Source organism: Aptenodytes patagonicus, chromosome 3, assembly GCF_965638725.1.
Source record: "Aptenodytes patagonicus chromosome 3, bAptPat1.pri.cur, whole genome shotgun sequence".
In the NCBI taxonomy this organism is placed as follows: Eukaryota; Metazoa; Chordata; class Aves; order Sphenisciformes; family Spheniscidae; genus Aptenodytes; species Aptenodytes patagonicus.
The window spans coordinates 130,610,847-130,627,084 of record NC_134951.1 but is presented as its reverse complement, the minus strand read 5'-3'; the positions used below and the strand labels follow the sequence as shown (position 1 = coordinate 130,627,084).

Below are 16,238 nucleotides of genomic sequence, written 5' to 3'. Positions count from 1 at the left end.
TAAAATAGTAATTTCTTCTTGTATGCTAACACAGTAAATATGAAAATGAAGTCGAAAAATATGATTAAAAATGTCTTGTGGGGATCTAGGTTTCAGAATAGTTATCACTTATTGCTTGTTAAAAACATGATTATATCCACACACAGCCATGAAACTGTGTAGCTGAGTTCAATCTCCATCTTCATTTGCAATCAAGCAAAACAAATCTGTTTCTGCACATTTTGTGTAAGCACTCTCTAAATGCCAAGCAATACTTAGGTTAAAAGAGAGAAGGGAATTTCATCTCCACATTATCTCCACAGTAATCTGTGAACAATATTAAAAAAAGAAAGGAGAAGTAGTATTAAAAAAAAAAAACACCACAAAACTGAAACACGCTGAAACCCTTACCTCTGTCAGTTCATCTCTCCTTCGCCCAAGCTTTGGTTGATGCTCAACCGGAGCATAAACTGTCATAGTCCTGAGTATTAAAAAAAAACAAAAACAACACCACACCCATACAGTAACACGTTTCAAAGTAAAATAAAGCTTACGATAATTTTCTACATTCTCTATATTAAATAGGATTTATCATCAACTCCAAAAGAGCAAAACCTCAAAGAAAATTTACAACAAAAAAATTAAGTCTGTTATTATAAAGGTTTTGCTACAGCAAGCAATCCAGAATTATTAGTGATAGAATACTCTGCATATTTCGCAACTACGTAATTTTCAAACATGCATACTTCATTTTAAAACCAGCAGTTAAATAGCCATATGAAATATGTGCCTATAGTACCCACAAAACCCAAAGAGAAGCAGGTAGAAAATAAATAAATAAAAACACAACACCAACACCCCCCTCCAAACCACCTAGCAGTGGTAAAACAGGCAAGGGGCACAAAGGACGAAATTAATTTTTTTTAATTGAAACAAAAAAATACAATTTAACCTAACAAACATTATTTAATTTCCCACAGGATTTTTTCTGCCGACTCTCACAATTCTATCTTAATGCTTAATGATACTCACTGAGGCCAGGTGTAATATCCCCAGTGTGTTTTCTCCACAAAGCAACACGACTCCCAGGCTTCCTTAGTCTTTGGTAAACTCTGACTGTCATAGTGCAGCCACTGGTTATCTGGTCTGTCACCAGCCTGAATGCTGGAAGGCTTAGGGTTTCCACCTAGTTAAAGAGGAATTTATACTCTGTCAAACTTGTTCATTAACAGTCCCAGCAAATGTTACGAATTACTTTTAATAGAAGATTCTAAAGAGCTTTTATGTCTCCCTCCCCCCAGTCAAATCTGTACGGAGATTTGCCCTAGGAGATTAAAAGTAACACTAACAGTAATAGAAAAGATTCCTTTAGTAATTTATCAAATGGCACATTTATAAAATATTAAAAAAAGAATTAAAAGGAGGTATACAAACTATTCTCACAAATTACAAGGCTTTCTGAAAGGAGAATGACCATATCTCTGAAGTTTTAACTCACTTCAAATAAGTGAATAGCTTAATACACACTTGCAAGGATAACACTGGTTTTAAAAAAAACCAACTGAAAAATGACTGATTATATTACCTATTTTGTTTGCTTAGGACATTAACAACCAGAAAGAAATGAAAAGCTTGTGATTCTATGTTTAATTTAACCAGAAAAATATGCTTTTAAAACAATTTTAGGATAAATGTTAGTAAGACATTTCTTGTATTGAATAAAACCTACTTATTTCGTAAGGGCAGATGGGCACTTTCTTGTGTGTTCTCTTAAGCTGCTTAAGAATACCAGCCACAGCAGAGATGGCCACCTAAAAGAAAGAAATGGGCATTAATGCATCCATTCCACACACTTACCTCCAGAAGGATGTGTCTCATCATCTCATTATAGACACATTTTAAGCTAGCTACTCAGCGTCCTAAAAAGCCAGTGAAAATTACAGTGAACTTTGTCACCCCAGTGGCTGATACTTCCTCCATAAAGAAGTAAATCTCACTCATTTCAGGGGACACAGGACATGGCTTAAGTGTGACCTTTATAGCTCACAAAAGCCTCCCCACTAATCATTTTCAGGAAAAAAAGGAGGTGTCCACTGGTTTCAAGCCTCACTGAGGCGACAAGCAGAATGAAAGGTACAAATATAAAACACATAGATGGCTTCAAGTAATAAGCTGCAGATGGAAAAAATAGACATCTGCAAAAGAAACTCTGCAAAATTCTGAAGTAAGAAAGAATGAACAGGTACGTTCCACATTTTCACAGTTTAGACTTTCCATCATATGTCCCAGCTACTGCACTGCCAAGACTGTCATCAGTTCTTGGATTAGGAACTTTTGTACACGTGCACGGCTGGAAGAGTGAGGAGGGACATACACCCCAATTTTTGTGCCTTTATCACAGCAAGACAACACAAACATCTGATCTAAAAATCTAATGAGCTGCAAAACAAAAAGATATAATTATGTTGTTTTTACCTTACGAACTACAATGGCATCATGGTTGAGACACTGCACAAAAAATTTTATGGCACGGACAGGCAGTATCCTATCATCCCTCAGGAGCAGAGACAGAAAACCAATACTGATGTGCTCGAACTTCCAGGGTCTAAAAAAATAAAGTAAATATTCAAACCAGACAATAAATAGCAGAGTTGCATGTACTGCTTTTGCAGAGAAATGATTATATGGATTATGTAAATATGTTTGGACTAACTAATGTTCTATGCCACCGCTACAGTCAACGAGCTTAACTGTCATTTAGGGAGACCTCCAACATTCTGGAAACACACAAGTGCGATCAAACATATTCAGTTAATGGTGTCTTTTTGATCTGAGCATTTCAATGTAAAATACAGACCTATAGGGGTATTCTTTTAAAGTTCTTAAACACAAATAATATTCTACCAATTAAAATCTATTTGGATGTCAGTATTACGCAAACAGAACCAGAGCTTTTTTCCCCCACAACAAACAAATATTAAAAAAAATTAACAGGTCAAACTAATTAGTGACAAAGCTAAACTCCAAGACATGATGATACCTTATATTAATAAATCAAGCTCCCAATGAAAATAAATTCAAGACTCATTCCCATCTTCACCTAGGAGACAGTAATGCAAGGATCCCCTATATTGGCCTTTATCTTTGTGTTTGGGCAAGCAGAATCCATACGCAAACGCAGGAGGACCTCCAGAAATTCAATTCTTGCAGATACCTCTGCAAGAACTCTCCAAGCAGCTCACCACAATCCACTTTATGCAAGACTGCTACTGACAAACTGCTTTTGGACAACTAACTCGAGGGTGAAAAAAATATTACTCAATTCTGGTCATGCTAACTGCACTTCTTCATGCAATTGATATTTATTCATGTAGCCACCTCCAATCCACCCCCAAAAAAATTCTCATGCACAGAAAGGGAGACTTACAGATTTCTTTGTTCCACACAGTCCAGCAGCATGTTGACCAAATTTTCATAGTTTCTGATGGAAAAAGAGGGAATCATCAACAAGACGCTACTGAGAACCATTTAAAAACAGAATAAAAGTTCCTCAACAAAAGGTGGGTGAAGGCAATGCAGTAAGTGCAGCACAAACTGGGAGGACACAGAAGAGGAGGAAGAAGGAAGGGAATATGAGTGCAGAGGAAAGAGGCTGCCAAGTCAGGAGAGAAGACACACCACAACAGTCCTTGAACATTCTGAATTTGTCAAGCTTAAGATTTAGTTTAGCCATTTTGGATTATTACATTTAATGTACAGTAAATATCAGGCAGTGCAAGCTGGTGTTAAGGGAAGTTTAACTTACCGCAGAGCCTCAGCATTCTTTTCTTTCTGTCGCTGAATTCCTAATTGAATTTCTTCTGAACGAAGACCTGTGAAGTTTGAACTTGGATGTTCTGATTTTTGCAGCATAACAGCTATCTCAACACATTTCTCCGGAACCTATTGACAGAGAATGCAAAGATTTAGGACTTAGCAGCAACTTGCAAGTTTTTATGTTTGTTTGTTTCTAGTTTTAAATAAGGAGAGTTCAGAATCATATGAGTTTCCTGCCCACGTAGACAAGTCCGTGAAGAAATAGGGAAGACAACTTTTGTGTTCACACAATAGAAATATTTTTCCAAGTAAATGTTTTATTCTATTTTAAGATAAACGTAAAGACAAACTTTAATACTTCATGAAAGCATAAGAATTGTCTACAAAAGATTTTTATTAATTGGCATTCATTCTTTAAAATAAGTACCATGCCATTTATCCCACTGATTAAGCAAAAGGCAGTTGTGTAATGAGTGCTGTGTGTCAGCACAGTGGGACAACACTACAAATACTGACAATGTTAATTTGATGACACTGTCCTACCAACACACACCGTCACACCTGATCAGCATGACCCATACTAACACTGAAAGGCAACTTAAACTTTCTTGCTGTTAACAGGCTTCCTTAGAGGTTAACAAAAAGTTACAAATTCCAATAGTATTACAGGAAGCTCTATTACTTCAGTCTCAAAAATACACATCTACCTTCCTCTGTAAACAGAAATCAGAATGTGATCAACATCAGAACACCAACTCAAATAACATACATGAGCCTCAAGCATTTATGTAATCAAGTGCTCTCGAAATCCAAGACATAAACACCAAGCAATCTGTCACTTACTGCAAAATCCAATCCAATTGTTTCATATTGCCTATGGATTTTTTCTGCTAGGTCATCAAAGAGTCTAACTATGGATGGTTTTTCCAAGGACATAGCTTTACTAAGCCCAGAAGAAACAATGGCTGGCCACGTCTGTGCAATACAGTCCCAATCGTGAAGATTTGCCAAACACACTCCACTGTGGTTTCCAAGAAGACAATATAAGGCACCCTGCAAAATGAAAGATGCAATATAAAACATTATATTGCATATATAAACGTTAAAGCATTGTTCACGTGATGTCTATCTACAAAAGCACGCACGCAGAATAAAAATTAATCTTCATGTTATCAAAACATTAAAATGTACCATAAACATTCAGCTATGCGGCCCCATTGTCAAAATACTGAAGATTTTTCACAGAATCCTCTTCATGCTAAAGAACCCTTTTAATGAGATTGGAAGCCCTGCCAATTAATTTATCCACAGAATGGCTGACTGATTTCCAAATTACATTATAAAGGAGATTATTCAATGATCAAGTACCACACATAGCCTTTCTGTGAACTTACGTTTGGGCTGCAGACAAATCGTAATACTGTTAACTAGGCACCTGAAATGATGCCGATTGAACAGGACATGGGTAACTACTGGACACGACACAACAAACTGTTGAACAGGACAGGTGATTGTGTGAGAAGCTGACAAGAGTTACACACAGTGAAACAAAGCGTGGCTGGATGTCACAGGTGATTAAGTGGGAGTTATGTTTGAAATGGCCAAATTTCACAGGCCATTGGAAGGAAGTCTTGGGGACCCTTTGGAGAGCAGAGTCTTACAAGAACAATAGTGCCTAGGTAACCACATCAGTAATATCATATAAGCTAAGACTGCCTGGTAACAGTATCAGAAATACCAAATTCAGGTATGGCAGCAAATGCTGTAAGTGTAGCAAAACTGGGACCAATCAGGAAAAAGTAACTGGGCGTGGGTTGCTTATCTGGGAGGAGACAGGGATGGAGAAAGGGATGTAGAAGGATGCCAGAAAAAAAATAATAATCAAGAAACAAGAAAAGGGATAATAAGATATGCAAACAATGTAGTCACGTGCTGTCTGATAGTACCTATCAGGCAGCTGGAGCAGGACAATAAGCCATAGCTGTTGTTCTGACCATACGACAAGAGTCCAACTTGCCTCTGTGGCCAGGAGGACCGAGAGGGGTGCAGAGGAAGGAGGGGAGCATGATGCTTTCAAACACCTGGATAGCATACATCTAGGTGGACGGATAGACTGCATCCTGCCATCACTGCGTCAGCACCATTTCCAGGCCTGACAGCATCAGCAATTACCCACCACTTCATAACAAAACCCACCTGATTTAGTATAACTTTTTTGGGTGATCAACTTTTTGTCCAGTTCACACTATTTTCTTATACTGCTACATCTGACAGAACTGCTTAATGAGTTTTACCACCTTGGACTATAGCTGCTCAATTTCCACTTCATAATTTAAAAATAGGTGTTAACATACATTTTTGTAATACCTGAACACACAATGAAATGAGGAACATATATAAACACAAAATTTCTCTTGACAACTGATCTAATCCAAATAATTCCTTACACTAGTCATGCATAAGCTATATGCCATAAAAATATCAGTCGCACTGATAAACAAGCAAGTCCCACTTTCACCATTAAAAACTCTCCTATAAAAACACTTTCAAAAGACAGACATGAAACAAAGTTAATGAGACAGTACTTTAAATTGCTTTTGAGTGACATCTTGCCGGTCTGGACGCAAGAACTCCAAAACCAAGGGAATTATATCTCTGCAACAAAAATTGTATGTTCCCAGAGCTGTGAAGAATGCTTGCTGAGCTTTACTTCTGACCTGTGGGAAGAGAGGCATTACTAGAAAGTCTTCTGAACCAAAAATATACTACACAAAAACAACATACTTATCCATTTCAGTTACTTATGCACAGAGTTTCCACGATGTATTTGTGCACAGAAACAAAATTACTTGTAGAAGGTTGTAAATAGCATGCTTCCCCTCACCCTTTGTTTACAAAAACCTTCTTCTTGTTTCTAGCATTTGAGAACAGCTACAAAGCTAAAGAAAATTCTTTATGTCGCCAAAAACAGTCACTGTGTTTTTAAGATCATTTGAAAAGCAAACAGCTAGAATAACAAATGCAGTTAGAACTCTAAAGAGCCTGGAGACATTGTGGATGGATCTGAATTTATATACACACACACAGCTCCCACCAGGCAGAGAGTTCAGAATCCAACTATCGGCACACTTGTTTTGTGTATTTTTAAGAACTAGGATGCCATAATAGCTATTTCCTTAAAGTAGACTTAGCATTCCAAATAGCGTCATGAACCATATTATCACATCTAGAAACCTCAACCTGGTATATTTTTATTCAAATTTTTTATTAAATTATTGTTTTTAGAAGCCTAGAGTTAAGTCCCTCAAAAAAATGAAAATTTGTAACCTAAGTTGGCAGCCTCTCCACCCAGTTTAGTTCTTTATCTGACAAAGAAGGGGTTTAAAGAAAAAACTATGCCAAGATTAGCAACTAATGCAAAGGAAATAAGTAAATATTTCATATTGCCATGGAAATAAAATGAAAAGCGAAGATCGTGAAAACATAACTTGAAGAGATCAACAAAAAACTCCATATATTTCAGTTTAAAAGGGGTTGTTCCTTACCTGACCATATGAACTTGTGGACAAACACAAAAGATCTCTGATCATCTCCTGGTGGGAAGTTTTATATTCACAGCCTTCCATCGTTAGTGTTCTCAGCTAGATCACATAGAAAACACAAATAAAGGACAGGTTGTTTTTACATTTCACACATGTAAGAGAAATACTAGTGCAGGATTATTGCATCTTTCACTAAATGACAACATAACAAATCAGCTTTTCAAGTAAAGTAGTGAGTGAAGAGTTAAGTGAAAGTATTACCTCGTGCTGCAACATAACTCTGTCTATCAGCAAAGCTCTGATATGCTGTTTCTTTCCTTGCAGCTGTAAACAAATACATACTTGGGTTTAGATTTCAGTATTCATACTAGCAATTTGCACTGACTGAATTCCCCATGTACTCTTTTTCTTCTAGAAACAGGCAAATTTCATGTAGAAATTCTTCTTGGCAGACAACCTTGATTTTTTTTGCCCTGGTAAAGTTTTTTATTTGCCTATTACTCTGTAAGCAAAAGGAAGCTCTGGTCACAGAAATTTCTCAGTTAACAAGGACCAGAAAGGAGCATCATGCCAAATCTCAGACTTGAGGAGAGAGACTCAGGTCCAAGGATATATGCAAACTGAGGGTTACTACAATTCAGAAACGCTAAGCTATTTACCCGTAAGATTTCCAAATAAAGGTACAAAAGCACTGCAAAACAAGTTGATTCTTATCAAGGAATTAGATTTCAAAGTTATGAAAACTGATTAGGACGGTAACTGAAATAGGAGAAAAGTCCTTCTGAACATTAGAACTATTTCCATCCCTCACCTAAGCTTTACAAAGAAAAAACACTGACCCTGTTCTCCATTGATTTTTTCACTAGATTAAAGCTTTTCCATCGTGAATCAAACTCATGCTTGTGAGACCCTTGGAACTGTAAAACATCACTAATAATCTGTAGAAAGAAAAAGATGACAAAGAGTGATTATTTTGCAAAACAAGTAATCTTGTCTTAAGTATTACAAATTATAGGTATACCTTTATTATTAGAAATAAAGACTTGGTATCATCTTCTGAATTATCAAGTATATAGCCTGCAATTGGAAGAAAAATAGTTTATTATCAGACAGGAAAAGAGCTTTAAAAATTAACAATAATTTTATTTCTACAAAGCTTAAATTTAAGAATTATAGGCAAAGTAAACAAAACAAGTTTCTCATCTATAAAATTATACTTAAAAGCACAACACAGTACTTTTTAGATAGAGGAGCGGTTAAACTTACGCAGCAACTTCCTTGTAACCCTTGCAATTGTTTCTCGGTAATTCTCTCTTCTTGACAAATCTACAAAAAATTAAACATTTTCTCTTTATACATACAATAGCATAAAAAACAATTTGTACATAAGTAAACCAGTGGAAAGCCAGAGCAGACTATTCAGAAATGGCAGTATGGACTATTATAAAAAGAACCATCTTGTTATATCTAAGGACACCACTCTCATAGGGCCTTCTTTTGTTTATCAAGCCAACGGTACGGTTTTTATAGGTACATAACCTCCTTTATCTGCCTTGACAGGCTTCATTTCTAACCACAGATTGAGGCAGATTATTTAGCATATGAAAACTGAGTAACAGATTAAGCAGGGTAAAAAAGAAAGTCAATAGAATACAGATTTTACATATCAGGTGATCAAGCCAGTAAAAGACCGGGGACTTACTCCCCTTCAATACATGGAGGGGAACAGACATTCCCAATCTAAACAACAAAAAACGCAGAAGGAGGAAGGATCAATGATACAAGCAGTCTCCTTGGACAGTTTTAAACCAGAAAAATCTTAATTGCTGCAAAAGACCACTAAATAAATGCCTGTTCTCTATTACATGTTATACAGCTACAAACTCACCACTTGCAAGCTAATGGACCAGATTTTCAAAGTATTAAAGCACCTAAAACCATTTAATAGTCCAATAAGCAGTTACTGTGTGCCTCAGTTCCTTATTTAAATAGCCCATCTTCACTTGGAAGATGGTGAAGAATACACACAAAGCTTGAAAAACGCAGTTTTCTTCTAATGGAGCTGTCACAGCCTTTAGTAGGTTATGCCTTGATTCTTTCTGCCTCTCAAGTGCAGTCCTTGGGTGATGGGCGTTGCCTCCTACACCTCTCATCTGTGTGGAAGAACACGGGCCCAACCATTCTGACCTGGGGGTTGGACCTGAGCTCCCATTCCCAGCCATATTACTGCAGCAGACTTGTATCTTGTATACCATCACTGAAGATGAAATGGTGAGTACACAAGAACTTCTGTGTTGGCCAAAAAAGCCCATTTAATATGAAGAGAAGAATCAAAATTACTGTCTCAACCTACTGTTTTTACAGCCAAAAAAAAAGAATGAAAACAACACTTACAACCTGTCTGAACAGAATTAGGATTTACTTACCATATTCAACACCAGTGTACAGTTTTGTCTCTTCCAGAGACACCAGACTTGGGACCCTGCATGAAAACAAACCAAGTATTACTACACATTATGGAAGTCATTGACTACGTGAATTTCATTGACATTTAATTCATTTTAACAAGTTAAATTTCATGCCAGTAGCGCCAAAGATGTTTGGATTTACTTATAGTATGCCTCAGTTATAATATTTGTAAGTCAACCATACCCATGGGTCAGATTGTATGTCAGAGACAAGCACACCATAAGGACACCATCTTGAACCCAGAATCTTGATTTCTCATTTAACAGAACCTCATCAGTTCTGTTAAATAGCCAGAGGTTTGGTCTCATTGTCAAACCTATGAACACACTCATCAAAACAAGCGTGGCTCCTAGTCATCTTAGTCTAGGAAGGACAGGTGAATTTGACTGCTGAGGCAGAATCCTTTCCTGGTAAGTTAAGCTGATGAAGCTTTTCTGACTTGAGTCCTTTCTTTATAAAGTAAAGAAATGTAACCATTACCTACAGAAGTCCTACTTATTGCTATAAGAAGTTCACTATTAATAACCACACCAAAAAATAAAAGCCATGCTTCTTCCAGGATTTGGGTCAAACTTATCTATCCAAAATATTTTTTTAAAAGTGAATTCTTAGTCTTTGTGGATTTGCTTTTATGTAACCATGCAAAAAAATACAGACTCAGATATCGCATGCCAATGAATTTAAAAAACATAAGAACATACACTTGGGGTTTTTTGTTTTGGTTTGGTTGTATGTTTTTTGGTTTGTTTTTTTTTAAACCTACAATCTCACCCCCTAAAACATTAAGGTAGACAAATTCAAGCTTTCAAGGACAAAATATACCAGTGTATTATATTAAACAAATACTATTGGCAAGTAATCCCCATAAAAATAATCTTCACATAAAATTGCATTGACAGTATAATCAGAACAAACAAAGCTAAGTGAAGCAATGTGAATCTAGTCCTATTACAAATGCTAAATAACACATCAGAAAACACTATAGGTTCTATATCTGAGCGTGCGCTACAAGATACTAAAATAAACTTTCAGATTTCAGGCAACGGCAAACTTCTATCTGTCAGAACCAGAAATAAGGGTCATGTTTCTCCTATAAAAGTGAACACATTAAAACATGAGCACTACAATTATTATGCTGATTAGATGAAGAAAAAACCTTGCAACCAAAAATTAGTTAAACTGACTTCACAACCCTCATAACAGTCACATCTGCACCAACAAAAGTCAAACTGAAATGTCTTTTTCTTAACTGATTTAGACATCAAGAAGTGAAGTCTTAATTTCATTTTCCTCGTCGTATTTCTGGTAGCGCTAGGTTAACTTGAAAATAAGCCATTCCAAAAGTCTTCCCACTTTTTTTCCCCCCAAACTCAGCACTTAAGGTACTTAAGGTACTTAAGGTACAACTTGGCCACTAATACAATTTCCAAAATATCCAACATCAATCCAGTACTTTGGTCCGGAATAAATAAATAAATAGAAAGTTTTTATGGTCTCACACACTTGCTCTTTTAGAATGATGGACTTTGAAAGTGTTTGCTATGTATTTCTCCAAGATCACATCTTTCCAGTTGGGAAGATACAGAAGGGGAATATTTCTGCAATTAACATCTGGGGGAAAAAAGAGAGCGTTCCCAACCCAAATACTATTACTTCTTAAAAAAAGAAGGTAACAGGTAAATCTAACAATCTCAGGCAGCTAGACATTAAGCAATTACTTTTTTTTTTGGTACAGTATGCTGGATATGTTGATATGTAAATGAGCTCATAGCCATCATTTTTTCTACAGTATTTTAATGTATTTTTACCCTTAAATGGTTCCCCTGATATAAATACACAAATTAAGTTCACATAAGCTTTCCTACCTATGAGGCAAGGAAAATTAAAGTGCAATTTCCTAGTCTTCCTCAGGTAATCTACAGAAAGATTACAAATCTTTGCGCTTCTTTCCCACTCCCAGCAAAACGCATTCAACTGTTCTTTGCCAGCTAGCCAAGTTCCGAACCAAATCTCTAATATTTAAAACAAAGAAAAAACACCACTCCAAGCTCTCTCTACACTTCAGGCTCCTGAGCAAACCACGAATAACTCCTCAACACGTAGCATCCAGTAATCAAGAACTAGCCTGGTATAGTCCTTACAGTCACCATCACATTACTTCACAGGCAAAACCATTTATTTCAACAAGGTTAATAATAGGATGAAAATATTATGTTCAAAATGCACCGAAGTTTTATAGCCAGCCCACAAACTAAGATCCATGCTAGTAATACTCAGCATTTTAAGTGTCAGCCACTGAGCCAGAGAAAACTAAGTGTTTTACTTTGGACACACAAAAGGAAGAGGCATGAAATGTTTTTCTTAACTTCAGTCAATACTGATAGCAAGACTCTCACAACAATGCTTCATGCAATGTATAAATAATACTGTGCTTCATTCTGTATCAACAGTTTTCAACACAAATTGCCAAGAAAACTTAGGAACAAAGAGTATCCAAAATTATAGCTGGAACAGAAATCCCAATTAAACAGAACTTTGACGAATTCATTCCCTTCTTTGCCACAGTACAAAAACTAAAGCATCTTTATTTGAGAAAAATTGATGCACTATGTTTTTCGGCTTCCAGACATTCTACAGAGCACTTTATTCAAGTCTCTGTACATATTCCGCAGCATATAAGTACAGTTCAGCAATCAGATACACCTTTTCAGAAACAAATAACTTTCAGCATCACTCCACTGAACCAATTGCAGAGGAAATTTTTCTAACTGCAAAAAAACCCCGTGCCATGTTAAGGACTAGATCAAGGGCTGCATCAACCTATTTTGACATAAGAGATTAAGAGACAACAGTCGGAAGGTGAACAAGGAGAAAACAGGGTTACTCACCGTGGAGGAGTAACTGTTTCCTTTTCTGTGTGCAGCTCCCCCAGCAGAGCTGGGAAGTTTCCTGGAGATGCCAAGAGAGGTTAGCTAGCCCTGCCCCTCAGCATACGGTATCACATCCTTACACATTTAAAAGAAGTGGTCTTATCCTTGACCTGTAGTCGGAACACCTTCAGTGAAAGGACATTAAGAAAGCTCCTACCAAGGTCTGTAGCAAGAGTAGAGCAATACTGAATCCTAACTAACCAAGCTGTATTTAAGAGGCAGACAAAAAATGGATGCTTTCTGAGCAGCCCTGTTTTTGCTTCCCTAAATCAGCTACTTAGCATTACCTCATTAATAAGCAGGCTGCAAGGAAGGGAAGCGAAGCAGAACTCAGCTGAAAATCAGTGAAAGGTTTCTCGACCTTAGAGAGCTTTATACTGTCTGCATTTGAAATAATCTTTATTTGCACACCATTAGAGGCATTATAACAAAAGGAGATCGATATTACTTACAATTACAGTGGCCCCTTAAGAAAAAGGGTAGACTGTGTGTGCGGAAGCATTATCTATACCTGCACACATCTCACGTGGCAAAGCAACCATTACATCGTGTTTCTGCAGGCACAGAAAAAAACTGTGTATTCATTTTTCCCCAACTATGTCAGGATAATTCACCACAGCTCTGACTCTCTGGCTTTGAACACCTTAATTCAGCCACAAAAAACTACTGCTGTCATAAAGGATTGCTCCTCAACCTCTGGCAGCCTCCTCAACTCCTTTTTTCCTTTCCCCTTGTAACTATCCATTTTGCATTAAAAAAGTAATTCACAGAACACACCTGAAATCCATGGCATCTCTACTGAAGATGAAGAACACCATGTGGAATAATAATATAAATATACACTATTGAGTTATGAAATAGTTTTCTATTAATTTGTTATGCATGGCACTTCAGAAGAGAATTCATTCATCCTCCAAAAAAATAAAGTTTAAATTCCTTGCTACTTACAGGATAAAAAATAAAGTCAACACCAAGTGACATTTGTTAAAGTTCTATTTCCTACTGAAATTTAACTATTCTTTTCAATTCTGACAAGTTTCAATTATGCAGTTTATTTGTGCATGGATTGTGCACAAATTTCTTTTCTACTGAATTGCCTATCATCTCCCTAAACACCTGCTCATGTATCAAACATTCACAGTAACACTAAGCATTTAAAATAGCATGAGCTATTTTTTAATTAAGCTATGATGGGATTTTCAGAAGGATATAAATTATTTACATCATTCACGTAAACCACACATGGGAATTTTGCTCCCAAAATTGGGAAGAGAAAAAAAAAAATAAAAATCACAAACTACATGTAAGAACTGCTTGGTCTCAGAAAAAAGTTGGAGCATTATGAAACCGAAACTTTTTGTGCTCGAGTTCACTAAACAAGGAAGTCACTCTTGTAGAACGTCCCAACAGCTATGCTGATGTGTATACTGAGTGTGTATATACACACACGTATGTATGTACACACACTCCCCAGGTATACTTTTGGGTATACTGAGCATACCCAAGTCAAGCATCAGTCAATTTAACTATGTGTTTTCTGTACTAAATATATCACTTTTCAGTTTGGAGACTACCAGTCATCAAAAGATAAAAAAAGAAATAAGAGAAACTAATGAATCAACATGAAAACATTAACCTAGACTGAGAGAGGAGTCAAGAAGGCTCATGCCAACGTAGACACTTGTAGATAAACTGAAGTTTTGAAACCTTTACTCTAACCAGTATTTACTAAGCCATGAAAATAAGGGCATGATTTGATTCTAACAAGAAGAACATACTAGACCAGCGCTGGGGAATTCTATTGAGTTTCAGCTTTATCAAACAATAAATAGAATTAAAAAAAAAAAAAAGAAGAAACCAACAGAAAAACTTTATATATTAACTATTCCAGAAGCAAATCTATTTTCAGTAGCTAACAAATAAAATAAACACAAACAGCCGAGACGCAAAACAGACTATTCTTAACAAGGAGAAATGAAGAAAGACATTTTGAAATTATTGGGTACTCTCAGGTGTTTGACACTGAGGAACAAAAAAAACCTGTAAAAGTCCATAGAAATGGACCAAGTGACTTCCCACAAAACTTTTCAAGATGAAAAGTTTCTGTACGTGATTTCCATAAAATGATGTTGATGAATTGTAATAGACCACCTATAATAAAACAAAAGAGAACCCTGGGTTAAAAGTACTACTACAGTAAAATGTAGTAGTCTCCACGCTAGTGGACGGGCCTTATATTTGCAACAGCTCTGTTTTCCTACTGTAGAAGTAACTTCAAAAGAATTATAGCAACAACGAAACACCAAGCAGCAAATAGTTACCATGTTAGCAGAAAGCAGTCTCATGCATTCATCTCTGCAATTTATTTTAAAACAGAAAGGTTTAGAACTTGAATCCAGATTCACTCACTTTCTTCTCCCAAAACAGTGCTCGTAACTTTTGTTATATTCTCATCCTTCTAGAATACTACCACATTTATGTAATACTGTGATACAAATTCATCCATCCAAAAAAGCCCAAACCTCGCATCTGCATTCATGGGAATTCTGTGCAACAACACAAGTCAATTAAGACAACCAATAATGAAATAAGCATTTGGCCAGCTTGTGACATCTGTGACATACAGTCAATATATAATTTTCATAATTAGTTTTCCCTATTACTTAAGGAAAAAAACCTACTTTCTCACTCAGTCAAGTCATCTTGCTTTGTACTAGTCACTGTTATGACTGAGTGACTTAACGATCAAATCAGGTACAGTGGTCTCATGCTGTTACAGCCTGCTCCTAATGGAGAGAGCAGCCTTTCTCCCTTATTCCTGCCACTGCCTTCCCCTGCCTATCACCCAAGCCAGACTGCAAACAGAACCCAAAAACAAGGTCTGCAAATATTTGGGTAGCTTTCAGTTGTCAAACAGAAAAATAAATCCTGTATGTTCAGGGAAAAAGCATCTTGGTGACAGGAGCAGCCTGCAGACAGATAAGAGTTCACAGAACTCACTGAGCCATCACATCTAGTTCATCATCCCGCTACACACGAAGTTTTAAAGTTCATTCTACCCACATATTTCTTTTGCTAAGGTTCAAATTACATAGCTCCAAGCTCTCCCCCATACATGTGACTTTCCTTTCATTCAGTGAGCAGGCTAGAAGATTATAAAGGAACAAATACTCATCATCTGTCTTTCTCGGCAAGAACCTTCAGGTATCCTTAACCATCAAGATGAAGGAAAATCTAGCAGTTACACCTACTCAGCTCTACTTTACAGCCCGCACAAATAACAATGCTATACTACATGGTACGTGATCAGTTTTGGTTCATTGGAGTTAAGTGGCATAGGAGGTATCTGACAAGAAATCTCCCGTGCCGGTTTGTTTTAGAAGTATACATGTAGATTTTTTTTTTTTTTAATCTTAAATGTATCAAGCCATTTACCAATACCTACATTTAAAAATACTCCTATACTGCCACGTTAGGACAGTGAATATCACCACGGCTAGTG

At 36.6% G+C, this 16,238-nt stretch overlaps 1 protein-coding gene across 2 annotated transcripts in view; it reads right to left on the bottom strand.

Annotated features, from left to right (window-relative positions):
* PSME4 (proteasome activator subunit 4) overlaps positions 1-16,238 on the bottom strand; it is a 70,192-nt gene that overhangs the window by 16,588 nt on the left and 37,366 nt on the right. For both annotated transcript variants that reach the window (XM_076335214.1, XM_076335215.1), the window contains 14 exons: positions 9,764-9,819; positions 8,604-8,663; positions 8,359-8,414; positions 8,177-8,275; positions 7,599-7,661; positions 7,341-7,436; positions 6,381-6,512; positions 4,639-4,848; positions 3,785-3,921; positions 3,407-3,460; positions 2,455-2,584; positions 1,709-1,790; positions 1,012-1,165; positions 391-460 (listed from right to left, as the gene is read on the bottom strand). In XM_076335214.1, coding sequence (XP_076191329.1) covers positions 391-460; positions 1,012-1,165; positions 1,709-1,790; positions 2,455-2,584; positions 3,407-3,460; positions 3,785-3,921; positions 4,639-4,848; positions 6,381-6,512; positions 7,341-7,436; positions 7,599-7,661; positions 8,177-8,275; positions 8,359-8,414; positions 8,604-8,663; positions 9,764-9,819 — 1,399 coding nt within the window. The remainder of the gene's footprint in view (positions 1-390; positions 461-1,011; positions 1,166-1,708; positions 1,791-2,454; positions 2,585-3,406; positions 3,461-3,784; positions 3,922-4,638; positions 4,849-6,380; positions 6,513-7,340; positions 7,437-7,598; positions 7,662-8,176; positions 8,276-8,358; positions 8,415-8,603; positions 8,664-9,763; positions 9,820-16,238) is intronic.